This window comes from Mustela lutreola, chromosome 11 (assembly GCF_030435805.1).
Source record: "Mustela lutreola isolate mMusLut2 chromosome 11, mMusLut2.pri, whole genome shotgun sequence".
In the NCBI taxonomy this organism is placed as follows: Eukaryota; Metazoa; Chordata; class Mammalia; order Carnivora; family Mustelidae; genus Mustela; species Mustela lutreola.
In genome coordinates this window covers 70,913,601-70,930,581 of record NC_081300.1, presented here as the reverse complement: position 1 = coordinate 70,930,581, position 16,981 = coordinate 70,913,601, and the positions used below count along the sequence as shown (strand labels likewise).

The window sequence follows — 16,981 nt, the reverse complement described above, 5'->3', positions numbered from 1 at the left end:
TCTCTGTGTCAAATAAATAAATATAAATCTTTAAAAAAAAAACAACAAGGCATCTACTAAGGGAAAGTTTATGCATTAACGTTTATGTGGAAAACCAGAATACAAAATGATGTATACAATATGATTTCAACCATCTAAAAATGCAAATTTTATGAAAAAGGACTACAAGGAAAAAGAATACTGGGAACAGTTGTAGAGTTAAAGTGGCAGGGATAAGGCTGGGTTTCCTGCCCCACGACCCAACAATTCCCTTTCATGTACTGTAAAAACTTGTAGCAACTTGTAACACCACTTCCTACTAGGTATATTATTATGTACAATGAAGTATTTTTGGAACCAAGCTATTGATAAGTACATTTCCAGGTTAGGTTTACATGTATGTGTGTGTGTGTGTATATACACACACACACACTTTTTTTAATGGGTGAGGACAAAAGGACAGAGAGAGAATCTTAAGCAGACTCTACGCACAGTACAGATGCAACAGAGGGCTTGACCTCACGACCCTGAGACCATGACCTAAGCCAAACTCAAGAATCAGATGCTTCACTGACTGAGCCACCCAGGAGCCCCAATACTCAAAATTCATCAGTGTTGTTTAATACAAATTCACATATGTGAACAGTGACTTCTTCCTGACATTGAACATCGCCACTCTAAAATTATTTGGGGGACATTAAGTGTTAAAAACAGCTGAGCATCCACAAACAGGTACTTACAGCCTCTCTCTCAGAACCAATAGCGAACTTCCTTTTGCTGATGATTTTTATGGCTACTTTTTTACACGTTTTCCTCTCAAAAGCTAGCTTCACCTCACCACAGGCACCACTGCATGAGAAACACAAAATGATCGATTATCAGAATGATTTTAATCGGGAGACCCATCATTCCTGAGCTGGCCTCAACAAGTTAAATACCATCCACACACAACCTTGCCAATGTCCCTATTTTCAGACAACACAGTGAAACCTCACCAAGGTTAAAATGTCAAGGGCATAAGTGAATGTGGACCATCCAATAGCACTGAGTCAGCTCCAAATTCCACTTTTTGAGCTGAGAGATACAGACTTAAGTCTTACTGGCACCCCAGTGTGTGAAATTCTCAGAAAGACACTAAAAACAAATAGAGAAATTACTCATCCTAGATTCAGAAACACATCAAGTCGAACAAAGTCCTAGACAAAAATGAGTTTGACTGACACAAGTTATAGCAAACAACATCTGCAAATGAATTACTTTGAACGATATCGTCTTTCTTATTCAAACGAACTATATAAGCAGTCAATGCCAGGAATTTCACCCTAAATAAAATCACAATGCCTAAAACACATAAGTATTTATGCAACTAACCTGCTTGTAGCAAACTCTCAAAGATTTACAATTAATTGGGACACTGTAATGGAGGAGGAATGATACCCAGGATACCACCTAAAATACAGATAACCCAGTGGGCTCTGTTCTCCAAAGCTTGGGTCAAGTGAAGGTAACGGCCACTCAAATATCAATCCCTCATTACATGCCCGAAGTAGACTGTAACTACTATGACTCTGGAATGGGATGATGGGTTTGCGAAGACATTTTTTTTTCCTAACAAAATCTATCACTGTAATCATTTTTTTTTTTTAAGATTCTATTTATTTATTTGACACAGAGTGATCACAAGTAGGCAGAGAGGCAGGCAGGCAAAAACAGAGAAACAGGCTCCCCGCTGAGCAGAGAGCCTGATGCGGGGCTCCATCGCAGGACCCTGAGACCATGACCCAAGCCAAAGGCAGAGGCTTAACCCACTGAGTCACCCAGGTGCCCCCGTAATCATTTTAAAATGTGCAATTTGTGGCATTAAGTATAAGTACATCCTCCTGTCATGCAACCATCACCCCTGTCTAGCTACAGAATTTTTTCATCAGTCCAAATGGAAGCCCCACCCCATTCTATGCTGCAACCAGCCACTGGCAACCACGGATCTACTTTGTCTCAATGGATTTGCCTATTCTGAACATCCCATCTCAATGAAATCATTTGACATGTGGCCCTTTGTGTCTGGCTTCTTTAACTTAGCATGTTCTCAAGGTTCAGCCATGCTGTAGGATGCATCAGTAATTCGCTCCATTTTATAGCTAAATAATATTCCGTTGTGGGATGCCTAGGTGGCTCATTCAGTTAAATGTCTGCCTTCATCAGCTCAGTTCATGATCCCAGGGTCCTGGGATCAAATCCAACATAGGGCTCCTTACAGAACAGGGAGCCTGCTTCTCCCTCTGCCTGCTGCTCCCTTGCTTATGCTCTCTCCAACAAATAAATAAAATCTTTTTAAAAATAATTTAAAAATATACAGAATATTCCATTGTATGGATATATCACAGTTTGTTGAGCTATTCATTTGTTGATGGATATTTGGCTATTGTGAATAGAGAAGAACTGAATATCCATGCCTAAGTTATTTTTTGAACACCTGTTTTCAACTGGGGGAGGTTATATACCTTCAAGGGGGAATTGCTGGATCATATGGTAATTCTATGCCTAACTTTTTGATAAACCAATCAATTATTTCCCATAGTGGCTACACCATTTTACATTCCCATCAGTAGTACATGGAGTTTCCAATTTCTCTGCATCCTAACAAACACTTGTTACTTTCCATTTCTCTACTATGACCATCCTCCTGGCTGCAAACTAGTATCTATGGTTCTCATTTGCATTTCCCTAATGACAAGGATGCTGAGCATCATGTCAAGTGGTGGTTGGTCATTTGTATACCTTCTTTCAAGAAGTCTATTTAAATCCTTTGCCCATTTCTAAACTGGATAGTTCTTCCTTTCATTGTTCTTTATTCTGAATACTAGATCCTTATTAGACATACTGACTTGCGAGTGTTTTTCTCTCCGTGGCTGTTTCACTCCCTTTACAGTATCTGGATGCACTGAAGTTTTTACATTTGATGAAGTCTAATTTATCCATTTTTTCTTCCTTTATCATTTTTTTTTTATGCTTCTGGTACCATATTTAAGAAACCAACACCAAATCTAAGATCATGAAGAGTTATCCCTGTTTTCTTCTTATAGTTTAATACTTCTATTTCTTACATTTAGATTGTTCCTTTTTTTTTTTTTAAAGATTTTATTTATTTATTTGAGAGTAAGACAGAGAGTATGGGAAAGGGAAGGGTCCGAGGAAAAAGCAGACTCCCTGCTGAGCAGGGAGCCTGATGCGGGGTTCATTCCTGGGACTCCGGGATCTTAACCTAAGCCGAAAGCAGACACTTAACTGACTGAGCCACCCAAGAGCCCCTCATTTTTTCCTTTTCATTTTTGCAGATAGTGTGAGGTAACAGTCCATATAACTATTATTTTTTAACATCTGTCCAAAACATTGCCCAAAAGGTGATCAAGTCACCTTTTGCCTGCGAAGTCTTCCCTGAGTCTATGCAGCTCAGGTGGGTGATCTCTAACAGTAACCTAGGATGGACCTGTAACCAAAATTGAGCCAGTCAAGGTTCTCCCTGGACTCAAATGCGGATATTGGGAGAGAAACATTTTTGCCTACAGTGGCTTCTAGAAGGAAGAAAATACGAATGGGGCTCCAGGAAACCATCTTTCCTGCCACAAAGAGAAAGCAAATCTATAGTAGCTGAATCAAGTGAAGGCACCAGAGCCCTGGCAACAGTTAGGAGCCCTTACATCCAGCCACAGGTAAAGCCACACAGATAATCAGAACTCAAAGAGAGAAACAAAGCCCTAAAGGCTACCTGATCCAGTCATACCTGAAATCAGTTGTGCCCCTATTACAAGAGTCAGTAAAGTTCTTTTCTTTTCTGACTCATGTGAGTTAAGATTCTGGCACCTGCTAAAAGCTAGAGGATTTTCCCTTAGGAAAAAATAAAAAAGTCACATATATTTCTTAAGGATGGGCACAAATTTCACTATAAATTTCCAAGCACCAATGCAAATACAAAAACATAGTGAGGTACTGAATTTAACATCTACAAACTAAAATATCTCCCACAGATGGTCATAAAGAGTACACTATGTTTGATTCTATGTGGCAGGAATATAGGTAATTATTTCCCTCTATTAACTTCTACTTTCATGTTTCCAAAAATGTTAAAAGAAAGGCTTCTGGGGTCGGGGAGGGGTGGGAGATTGAAGGACATGATGCAATGTGGTAAAGGTGTCCCTAAGGAAGTGGTTCTCAGGGCGCCTGGCTGGCTCAGTTGAGAGTGCATGTGACTCTTGATCTTGGGGTCATGAGTTCGAGCCCCTTATTGGGTATACAGATTACTTAAATAAATAAAACTTAAAAACCTAAGGAAGTGGGGCGCCTGGGTGGCTCAGTCTTTAGGCATCTACCTTCAGCTTGAGTCGTGGTCCCAGTGTCCTGGGATCAATCCCCAAGCCAGAATCCCTGCTCAGTAGGGAGCCTGCTTCTCCCTCTCCCACTCCCCCTACTTATGTTCCCTCTTCCACTGTCTCTCTTTCAAATAAATAAATAAAATCTTAAAAGGAAAAAAAAAAAACCTAAGGAAGTGGTTCTCAAAGTAGGATTAAGCAACCCCTAAGGGACCTCAAGCTGTTTGCAGGATGTCCACAAAGCCTGAACTACTTGCAGAATAATACTAAGGCATTATTTGTCTTTTTCATTCTCATTCCCTCAGGAGCATACAGTTTTCCAGAGGCTATACGACATGTGATATAATGGACTGAACAAAGAAGCAGTATCAGGATCTAGCCATTTTCTAATAAACCAGGTATCAAAGACGTTTGCAAAAATGTGAAATGATGTCTCTCTTTTCACTAATCTTTATTTAAACAATTATTCTGCAGGGCCCCTCCTTGGCTCAGTCAGTTAAGTGGCTGCCTTTAGCTCAGTTCATGATCCTGGGGTCCTGGATTTGAGCGCCACATCCGGCTCCCTGCTCAATGGGGAGACTGCTTCTTCCTCTTCTGCTCGCCCTGCCTATGCACGCTACACCTCTCTCTCTCAAGTAAATAAGTATCTTTTTAAAAATTTATTTTGCACTAAAAATATTATCTCTTTTTTTTTTTAAGATTTTATTTATTTGACAGAGAGAGAGAAATCGCAAGTAGGTAGAGAGGCAGGCAGAGAGAGAGAGGGGGAGGAAGCAGGCTCCCTGCGGAGCAGAGAGCCCGACTCGGGGCTCGATCCCAGGACCCTGGGATCATGACCCGAGCTGAAGGCAGAGGCCTCAACCCACTGAGCCACCTAGGCACCCCCATTATCTCTTTTTTTAAGATTTTTTTATGTATTTGAGAGAGAGAAAGTGAGTGGGTAGGGCAGGGAAAGAGAACCCCAAGCAGACTCCCCAGTGAATGGGGAGACCGAATCATCGGTTGGGGGGGTGCTCAATCCCAGGACCCTGAGATCATGACCTGGGTCGAAATCAAGAGTTGGACGCTTTAACCAACTGAGCCACCCAGGCAATCCAAAAACATTATTTATCTTAATGTAGATGAGTTTTTTAATGCATTAATTAGTATCATTAATGTCTGCATTTGAATTTCTAATACAGTTAGTATCAACAGATTTAAGCCATGTGAACAAAAGCTCCTTGACATCCTCAGTAATTTTTAAGAGCATAAGGGATCCTAGAGCGACTGGGTGGCTCAGTAATGTCTGACCAGCTCAGGTCATGATCTCAGGGTCCTGGAATTAAGCCCTGCGTAGGGCTCCCCACTCAGTGGAATATCTGCTTCTCCCACTCCTTCTGCCTCTCCCCCTGCTCATGCTCTCTCTCTCTCTCTCAAATAATACGATCTTTTAAGGAAGGAAGGAAGAGTGTAAGGGGTCCTGAAACCAAATATTTTGAGAACTATGCCCTGATTGGTCAGTTTCATTTCACTTCTCAAGATTTCACAGATTCTGAAGAGGGCATAAATGCAGTAAATGCTTCTTCTTTTTTTTTTTTTTTTTTTTTTTTTTTTAAAGATTTTTATTTATTTATCAGAGAGAGAAGGGGAGAGAGCAAGCACAGGCAGACAGAGAGGCAGGCAGAGGCAGAGGGAGAAGCAGGCTCCCTGCCGAGCAAGGAGCCCGATGTGGGACTCGATCCCAGGACGCTGGGATCACGACCCGAGCCGAAGGCAGCTGCCCAACCAACTGAGCCACCCAGGCGTCCCTAAATGCTTCTTTTTTGGAGGGTAATAAAAATGTTCTAAAACTGATTGTGGTAAAGGTTTCACAACTTTGTGAATATATTAAAAACCATTAAATTATATACTTCATATGGGTGAATTATATGGTATAAAAACTTTTTTAAATTTCTTTATCAAATCAGGGGTGCCTGGGTGTTTCAGTGGGTTAAGCCTCTGCCTTCAGCTCAGGTTGTGATCTCAGGGTCCTGGGATGGAGCCCCACATCGGGCTCTCCACTCAGCAGGGAGCCTGCTTCCCCTTCTCTCTCTGCCTGCCTCTCTGCCTACTTGTGATCTCTCTCTCTGTGTCAAATAAATAAATAAAATCTTTAAAAAAAATTAATTTATTAAATCAATAACACACCTATCACAAACAAGTTTCCTACAAATATAAAGTTAATGAATGTTATAAAACCAAGAATAAAAACTAATCAATGACAAATGTTTAGAAAAAAATGAAAGGCAATTTCCATAATAACAAAAAAAATTTACCTTCCGAGAGTTTTTGACATGATGTATTGGTCTCTTAATTCCTTAGGATAAATTGATTGATCATCTACAGTCAGATCAAAAAATACAAAAACTAAGGGGAAAAGGGCAGAAATAAATCTCATTAATTCACTCAATAAAGATAAAAAGTCCTAAGATTTAGTAAACACACGTAATATGAGACAATTATTTTTAATCATATTTAACATGTAACTCTAAAGGAATTATTTACCCAGGATAATAATAATTTTGTAATATTATGAAATTATATTTCATCTGCATATTATGAAATCCATGAAAATGACAGTGAAATCTCATTCTTCCATAAAAATACACAGCATCATCTCACTATACATACATGCAGGAAATCCATACATACATGCTAGTCTCATTCCTTTGCCTCAGATTTATCTATCAATTATAACTAATGTAAAATACCCATGAAAGATTAGTCCCTGCCTGAGCCAGAAAAAAAAATACCTATGCAGACCAGCAAGTGAACTGAAGAGCAATTAGTCTGAGCCCAGAAAAAAATCTTCTAGGCCAAAAAACACCCTAGTAAAATTAGACCACAGGTCACCATACTAAAGGATAAGTATTCTCTTCTCTTTGCCATTTATATTCCTCTACAGGTCTGGCATTTTTTTTTTTTTTTAAGATTTTATTTATTTATTTAACGGAGAGAGAAATGACACGTAGGCAGAGAGGCAGGCAGAGAGAGAGGGGAAAGCAAGCTCCCTGCTGAACAGAGCCTGATGCGGGGCTCGATCCCAGGACTCTGAGATCATGACCTGAGCCAAAGGCAGAGGCTTTAACCCACTGAGTTACCCAGGTGCCCCAGGTCTCTCATTTTAAATCATCTTGAACCTACTTTGAAAGTTAAATAAATAGCATTTTCCCCAAAATCCCCTTATTTCTCCATTATCTGGGCTGTATCAAAAAAAAAAAAAAAAAAAAAAAAAAAAAAAAAAAAAAAAAAAACCAAAAACAGAAACAAAAACAAAAACGAAAGAAAGAAAAAATAACCCCAGTCATTTAAAAATTTAACCATCCATGTGGGCCAAGGCTGTAATCAATTATCAACATTTCAATTCTACAAAATCAGTGGTAAATTTGCCAACTGCCTGTATCCTCTTAAAGAGGGAAATTTGCTGAAACCCTTGAGTTTCTCTTATTTCAGGAAACAGGTTTCAACCTCCCTGGAGTAACCTAGAGTTCCAGTCTCTGGCACAAATCTGAGCCACCTGAGTGTGCTTCATTCCAGGCCGGTCCACATGAGACAGACCCATGCAGTGAAAGAAATCTGCCAGTGGTTCAAGATACAACTATTTCTCTATGCTTGTAGATACTTATGAACCTACATGTTCCAGTGGCATCTAAGAATCTGGAAATTTGAGTGGTTCTGGAGAGCTATTTCTCACAGATGTCAAGGTCTACTTCAAGAGCTGCAAACTCAGTTGCCCACAGAGGCCAAGGTCTCATACACACAGTGAGGGCTGGGTTGAGTGTAAGACAACATGAAGCAGTGAGGACTTGCATGGGCAAACATATCATGCATCTGATAAAAGGCAGGTTCTACTGAGCACTGGCAAATGCTCCAGGTATGGGGTTATAGGATTAGTATGGCCAGACGGTCCACCTTCTCAAAGCAACCTGGATTTTCACGTTCAAGTACAAACAGCGAATGTCTAATAAAATGCCAATAAACTGAATGCAACCTGCAGAGTGACCTAATCTATTTCTACCTTTAGCCCATATAACACCTCTCTTCAAAGCAGAAAAGGTGCTCCTTGGATAGACCAACCAGGAAAAGGTGGCACAGAGCTTGTCAGACGGACCAAATCTTAGCACCTGGTTGTCCCCTCTACCAGGGGCTCTCAAACAGCAATAACCTGCACAGCTGCCCTGACTATAATCATCAAATAGAAAACAGAACAGCAACAGGTAAAACTATCATAAAACGTGCTTTAGGATGCCCAGGACAGCCATCATTCCCAGATGCCAGTCTAGAGACTGTATGAGAATCAGCTAAGCAAGATTTTTTATATCCCTGGGACTCCTGGACCAGGAACTTTCAGACAGCACCTTGGGGCATCTGTATTTTTAAGGCCTTGCCCCCACACACAGACTCCTTCCCAATCAACTCTCACGTGGATTTGTAAAGTTCTGTTTTGGGTTTTTTTTTTTTTCTTTTCAATCCAAGAAACAAGAGTATATTCCTCCTGTCCAAGGATTTAGAATCATTGTGAGATTACATTTAACTATTCTGTGGTGAATGACAACTGTTTGGTTTGCGTGTGATTTTGGTAAAATTTTAGCAGTGGCTGCTTATAAAATGTTGCCCGATGATGACAATAAACATGAACACTTTGGGATAACCACGTGGTATTTAAGGGAGAAGCTTTAACATGAGATTCTGCCCAAAAATCCCTAACGCCTGGCAGGCCCATGAAGTTCAACTGATACTTGCAGCAATTAAGGAATGAAAGGGAAGAATGAGAAAGGAAGAGAAGAACGGAGGGAGGGAGAAGAATTCATGGCCTAAAATAACTCATCGACCCCAAAGACTGATGGGCTATAAACTGCATCGATGAACGAAGAACCATCTTAAGGAGTATCGTTCCACTGACAGCAAACAGCCTTAAACACAAAACTAACCCAACCAATCAAACCTTACAAAATCTACCTTGGTAGAAATTTTTCGTTCGTTTAAAAATGCCCCTAGTGCTGCACTGAATCCTGAATACTAACCTTCTTACTTTATTTATCCGAACCTTACTCTGCGAAGGGCACAACATCAATTTTCCCTTTATAGGAGAGGAAAAAAAGATCCAGTAACCAGAAGAGAGTAATGTTACCTTTATTACTCCACACTGAAAGTGCAATTTCAGAATTGTTATTCAAAGGAAGGCGTCTTCCTTTCCCTACCAGCTCTCTATTTACAAAGGTTCCATTCCCACTGTGATCTTCTATGTATGCGATGTAAGAGTTTTTAGGACCCATTTCCTAAAATAGAGAACATTTTATTTCAAAGTTTTAACAGTGGGGAGTTAGAGTGCCAAGATATCTCAGCATGGTGACGACATTACCGGTTCTCCCAAATACAAGAATACATTGTCACCTACTCTGAAAATCCGAAAGTGCTTCTTGCTGTAAGTCCGGTATTTATCTGTTCTTTTCAGCACTGGCTCGTCAAAGCAGTATTCACAGCTTCTATCTCTCCCAAACCAGTAGTTGTCATTAACACACTCTGTAACACAAAAGTACACACCGGAGTGCTGTGGAATTTCATGCCCGGAACACCTTTAAAAATTGCTCATAAACTCTAATTGTAGAAAAAGAACCTAAGAAAGCAATCAAGCTTAGAGCTATCTATCAGAATTTTATAGGAGTAAAAACAAGCGGGGGGGACGATTTTCCAACAAGTTTAATAAATTGTGGTTTATACATAACTATGAAATAATAAGCAGTCATTAAAAGTTCTCAAGCAATTATTAATGATTTGAAAAAACACTTATAATCTAATACCTTCCTACCTATTACCCTCTTGAAGCTTCCCATACTTAGTGTAAAATGTGCACTCTTTCCCATGGCAGGACTGATGCTCAGGATCTGGCCCCTCCTTCCCTCCCACCATCACCTTGTACTGCTCTGCTTGACCACCCTACCCAGTCCCACTGGTACCTTCCACTGCCCCAAATATGCTGAGTTCAACCCCCCTGGTGCCCTTTGCATTCTCTGTTCCCAGCAACTTGAACAGCCATCTAGCCTTTGTGTCTGGGCTCAAATTATCATCTTCCACTCAGCTTTCCAAATAAGCAGACTCCTACCTAGTCACCCATTACAATGACATCCTGTTTTCTTGCCCACCGAGAATGGGCCATACCCGGAAGTTATCTTGATTATTTATATATAGTCTCCCTGAACTCCCCCGTTAGAACAAACTCCAGAAGGCCAGCCTTGGGTCTCCTGTGTTACATAGCTCAGCACCCAGAACATGAATATAGTAGGCAAGTAAATATTGACAGAAAGACAGACCAGGCAAAATATTAGCAACTCATATCACAAAGTAGTACTTTCTGTAATATGGGTTAAGTTACCACAAACTAAAACACAGACAATCCGGTAAAAACTGGATAAAGGACAGGAAGAGACAATTTACAAGAGAAAGAAATACAAATAGCTCAAACATAAGAAAAAACGGACAAGGTAACTCAACACAAGAAATTTTTAAAAACAAGAGGTGCCCAGCTGGCTCAGCTGGTAGAGCATGCAACTCTTGAACTCAGAGGTGTGAGTTCAAGCCCCACGATGGGTGTTAACATTACCTAAAAATAAAATCCTTTAAAAAAAAAAAAAAGAGAAAGAAAGAAAAGAAATGCAAAAACATGCATACATTTAAAAAATTATGAACTTTAGGAGGAGGAGTCAAGATGGCAGAGAAGTAGCAGCCTGAGACTACTTCAGCTAGGAGGAGATCAGCTAGATAGCTTATCCAAAGATTGCAAACACCTGCAAATCCAACGGAAGATCGAAGAGAGGAGGAACAGCAATTCTAGAAAGAGAAAAACAACCACTTTCTGAAAGGTAGGACTGGCGGAGAAGTGAATCCAAAGCGACGGGAAGATAGACCCCGGGGGGATCCCGGCAAGCGGCGGAGCAACGGAGCACAAAATCAGGACTGTTCCGCTGAGGAACATCGCTCCAGAGGCTAAACCAGGGCGAAGCCCACGCGGGGTCAGCGTGGCCTCAGGTCCCGCAGGGTCACAGAAGGATCGGGGGTGTCAGTGTCGCAGAGCTTGCAGGTGTTGGAACCACAAAGCTGGCTACAGAGACAGAGCCGACAGTAAGCTCACAGCTCCGGGTTACCTTGAACCAGCCACAGGCTCAGTGAGCTCCGAGCGCGGCGGGAGGTCATGCAGACAGGAGTTACTGGGCACTGTTCTCTGAGGGCGCACTGAGGAGTGGGGCCCCGGGCTCTCGGCTCCTCCAGGCCGGAGAACAGGAGGCCGCCATTTGTATTCCCGTCCTCCGGAACTCTAAGGAAAGCGCTCAGGGAACAAAAGCTCCTGAAAGCAAAGCCCAGCGGATTACTCAGCCAGGGCCCCTAGTAAGGGCGGTGCAATTCCGCCTGGGGCAGTGACACTTGAGAATCACTACATCAGGCCCCTCCCCCAGAAGATCAACAATAAATCCAGCCAAGACCAAGTTCACCTACCAAGGAGTGCGGTTTCAATACCAAGGAGAGCAGCAGAATTCCAGAGGAGGAGAAAGCAAAGCACGGAACTCATGGCTTTCTCCCTGTGATTTTTTAGTCTTGCAGTTAATTTAATTTTTTTCTTTTTCTTTTTTTTTTCTTCTGCTAACATTTTTTTTTAACTTTTGCCCTTTTCTTTTTTAACGTTTTTTAACTAGTTTATCCAATATATGTATTTTTTCTTTTTTATACTTTTCTTCATTCGTTTTCTTTTTTAAATTCTTTTCTTTTCTTTTTTTTTTCCTTTTTTTCTTTCTTTTTGAACCTCTTTTTATCCCCTTTCTCCTCCCTTGTGATTTGGGATCTCCTCTGATTTGATTAAAGCATATTTTCCTGGGGTTGTTGCCACACTTTTAGTATTTTACTTGCTCCTTCATATACTCTTATCTGGACAAAATGACAAGGCGGAAAAATTCACCACAAAAAAAAGAACAGGAGGCAGTACCGAAGGCTAGGGACCTAATCAATACAGACATTGGTATTGGTAATATGTCAGATCTAGAGTTCAGAATGACAATTCTAAAGGTTCTAGCCAGGCTTGAAAAAGGCATGGAAGATATTAGAGAAACCTTCTCAGGAGATATAAAAGCCCTTTCGGGAGAAATAAAAGAACTAAAATCTAACCAAGTTGAAATCAAAAAAGCTATTAATAAGGTGCAATCAAAAATGGAGGCTCTCACTGCTAGGATAAATGAGGCAGAAGAAAGAATTAGCGATATAGAAGACCAAATGACAGAGAATAAAGAAGCTGAGCAAAAGAGGGACAAACAGCTACTGGACCATGAGGGGAGAATTCGAGAGATAAGTGACACCATAAGACGAAACAACATTAGAATAATTGGGATTCCAGAAGAAGAAGAAAGAGAGAGGGGAGCAGAAGGTATACTGGAGAGAATTATTGGGGAGAATTTCCCCAATATGGCAAAGGGAATGAGCATCAAAATTCAGGAGGTTCAGAGAACGCCCCTCAAAATCACTAAGAATAGGCCCACACCCCGTCACCTAATAGTAAAATTTACAAGTCTCAGTGACAAAGAGAAAATCCTGAAAGCAGCCCGGGAAAAGAAGTCTGTAACATACAACGGTAAAAATATTAGATTGGCAGCTGACTTATCCACAGAGACCTGGCAGGCCAGAAAGAGCTGGCATGATATATTCAGAGCACTAAACGAGAAAAACATGCAGCCAAGAATACTATATCCAGCTAGGCTATCATTGAAAATAGGAGAGATTAAAAGCTTCCAGGACAAACAAAAACTGAAAGAATTTGCAAACACCAAACCAGCTCTATAGGAAATATTGAAAGGGGTCCTCTAGCAAAAAGAGAGCCTACAAGTGGTAGATCAGAAAGGAACAGAGACCATATACAGTAACAGTCACCTTACAGGCAATACAATGGCACTAAATTCATATGTCTCAATAGTTACCTTGAATGTTAATGGGCTAAATGCCCCAATCAAAAGACAAAGGGTATCAGAATGGATAAAAAAACAAAACCCATCTATATTTTGCCTCCAAGAAACTCATTTTTAAGCCCGAAGACACCTCCAGATTTAAAGTGAGGGGGTGGAAAAGAATTTACCATGCTAATGGACATCAGAAGAAAGCAGGAGTGGCAATCCTTATATCAGATCAATTAGATTTTAAGCCAAAGACTATAATAAGAGATGAGTAAGGACACTATATCATACTCAAAGGGCCTGTCCAACAAGAAGATCTAACAATTATAAATATCTATGCCCCCAACGTGGGAGCAGCCAATTATATAAACCAATTAATAACAAAATCAAAGAAACACATCAACAATAATACAATAGTAGGGGACTTTAACACTCCCCTCACTGAAATGGACAGATCATCCAAGCGAAAGATCAACAAGGAAATAAAGGCCTTAAACGACACACTGGACCAGATGGACATCACAGATATACTCAGAACATTTCATCCCAAAGCAACAGAATACACATTCTTCTCTAGTGCACATGGAACATTCTGCAGAATAGATCACATCCTCGGTCCTAAATCAGGATTCAACCAGTATCAAAAGATTGGGATCGTTCCCTGCATATTTTCAGACCACAATGCTCTGAAGCTAGAACTCAACCACAAGAGGAAGTTTGGAAAGAACCAAATACATGGAGACTAAACAGCATCCTTCTAAAGAATGAATGGGTCAACCGGGAAATTAAAGAAGAATTGAAAAAAATCATGGAAACAAATGATAATGAAAATACAACTGTTCAAAATCAGTGGGACACAACAAAGGCAGTCCTGAGAAGAAAATATATAGCGGTACAAGCCTTTGTCAAGAAACAAGAAAGGTCTCAGGTACACAACCTAACCCGACACCTAAAGGAGCTGGAGAAAGAAGAAGAAAGAAACCCTAGGCCCAGCAGTAGAAGAGAAATAATAAAGATCAGAGCAGAAATCAATGAAATAGAAACCAAAAAAACAGCAGAACAAATCAACGAAAGTAGGAGCTGGTTCTTTGAAAGAATTAATAAAATTGATAAACCCCTGGCCAGACTTATCAAAAAGAAAAGAGAAAGGACCCAAATAAATAAAATCATGAATGAAAGAGGAGAGATGACAACTAACACCAAAGAAATACAAACTATTATAAGAACATACTATGAGCAACTCTACGCCAACAAATTTGACAATCTGGAAGAAAGGGATGCATTCCTAGAAATATATAAACTACCACAACTGAACCAGGAAGAAATAGAAAGCCTGAACAGACCCTTAACCAGTAAGGAGATTGAAACAGTCATTAAAAATCTCCAAACAAACAAAAGCCCAGGGCCAGATGGCTTCCCGGGGGAATTCTACCAAACATTTAAAGAAGAACTAATTCCTATTCTCCTGAAACTGTTCCATAAAATAAAAATGGAAGGAAAACTTCCAAACTCATTTTATGAGGCCAGCATCACCTTGATCCCAAAACTAGACAAGGATCCCATCAAAAAAGAGAGCTATAGACCAAATTCTTCTTATATCCTTGATGAACACAGATGCGAAAATTCTCACCAAAATACTAGCCAATAGGATTCAACAGTACATTAAAAGGATTATTCACCACGACCAAGTGGGATTTATTCCAGGGCTGCAAGGTTGGTTCAACATCCGCAAATCACTCAATGTGATACAACACATCAATAAAAGAAAGAACACGAACCATATGATACTCTCAATAGATGCTGAAAAAGCATTTGACAAAGTACAGCATCCCTTCCTGATCAAAACTCTTCAAAGTGTAGGGATAGAGGGCACATACCTCAATATCATCAAAGCCATCTATGAAAAACCCACCGCAAATATCATGCTCAATGGAAAAAAACTGAAAGCTTTTCCGCTAAGGTCAGGAACACGGCAGGGATGTCCATTATCACCACTGCTATTCTACATAGTACTAGAAGTCCTAGCCTCAGCAATCAGACAACAAAAGGAAATTAAAGGCATCCAAATCGGCAAAGAAGAAGTCAAATTATCACACTTCGCAGATGATATGATACTATATGTGGAAAACCCAAAAGACTCCACTCCAAAACTGCTAGAACTTATACAGGAATTCAGTAAAGTGTCAGGATATAAAATCAATGCACAGAAATCAGTTGCATTTCTCTACACCAACAACAAGACAGAAGAAAGAGAAATTAAGGAGTCAATCCCATTTACAATTGCACCCAAAACCATAAGATACCTAGGAACAAACCTAACCAAAGAGGCACAGAATCTATACTCAGAAAACTATAAAGTACTCATGAAAGAAACTGAGAAATACACAAGGAAATGGAAAAATGTTCCATGCTCCTGGACTGGAAGAATAAATATTGTGAAAATGTCTATGCTACCTAAAGCAATCTACACATTTAATGCAATTCCTATCAAAGTACCATCCATCTTTTTCAAAGAAATGGAACAAATAATTCTAAAATTTATATGGAACCAGAAAAGACCTCGAATAGCCAAAGGGATATTGAAAAAGAAAGCCAAAGTTGGTGGCATCACAATTCCGGACTTCAAGCTCTAATACAAAGCTGTCATCATCAAGACAGCATGGTACTGGCACAAAAACAGACACATAGATCAATGGAACAGAATAGAGAGCCCAGAAATAGACCCTCAACTCTATGGTCAACTAATCTTCGACAAAGCAGGAAAGAATGTCCAATGGAAAAAAGACAGCCTCTTCAATAAATGGTGTTGGGAAAATTGGACAGCCACATGCAAAAAAATGAAATTGGACCATTTCCTTACAACACACACAAAAATAGACTCAAAATGGATGAAGGACCTCAATGTGAGAAAGGAATCCATCAAAATCCTTGAGGAGAGGGCGCCTGGGTGGCTCAGTGGGTTGAGCCGCTGCCTTCGGCTCAGGTCATGATCTCAGGGTCCTGGGATCGAGTCCCGCATCGGGCTCTCTGCTCGGCAGGGAGCCTGCTTCCTCCTCTCTCTCTCTGCCTGCCTCTCTGCCTATTTGTAATCTCTGTCTGTCAAATAAAATAAATAAAATCTTAAAAAAAAAAAAAAAAAAAAAAAAAAAAAATCCTTGAGGAGAACACAGGCAGCAACCTCTTCGACCTCAGCCACAGCAACCTCTTCCTAGGAACATCGCCAAAGGCAAGGGAAGCAAGGGCAAAAATGAACTATTGGGATTTCATCAAAATCAAAAGCTTTTGCACAGCAAAGGAAACAGTTAACAAAATCAAAAGACAACTGACAGAATGGGAGAAGACATTTGTAAACGACATATCAGATAAAGGACTAGTGTCAAAAATCTATAAAGAACTTAGCAAACTCAACACCCAAAGAACAAATAATCCAATCAAGAAATGGGCAGAGGACATGAACAGACATTTCTGCAAAGAAGACATCCAGATGGCCAACAGACACATGAAAAAGTGCTCCATGTCACTCGGCATCAGGGAAATACAAATCAAAACCACAATGAGATATCACCTCACACCAGTCAGAATGGCTAAAATCAACAAGTCAGGAAATGACAGATGCTGGCGAGGATGCGGAGAAAGGGGAACCCTCCTACACTGTTGGTGGGAATGCAAGCTGGTGCAACCACTCTG

General features: G+C 40.4%; 1 protein-coding gene across 10 annotated transcripts in view; it reads right to left on the bottom strand.

The window, feature by feature from the left end:
• The window catches only part of CHEK2 (checkpoint kinase 2), a 51,189-nt gene that overhangs the window by 17,879 nt on the left and 16,329 nt on the right, over positions 1-16,981 (bottom strand). For 6 of the 10 annotated variants that reach the window (XM_059139732.1, XM_059139731.1, XM_059139733.1 and 3 more), the window contains 4 exons: positions 9,763-9,887; positions 9,496-9,643; positions 6,641-6,731; positions 720-828 (listed from right to left, as the gene is read on the bottom strand). In XM_059139732.1, the coding sequence (XP_058995715.1) occupies positions 720-828; positions 6,641-6,731; positions 9,496-9,643; positions 9,763-9,887 (473 nt within the window). Of the gene's footprint in view, positions 1-719; positions 829-6,640; positions 6,732-9,495; positions 9,644-9,762; positions 9,888-11,506; positions 11,707-11,855; positions 11,983-16,981 lie in introns of those variants that run through there. The other 4 variants (XM_059139735.1, XM_059139736.1, XM_059139727.1 and 1 more) reach the window with 4 other exon arrangements.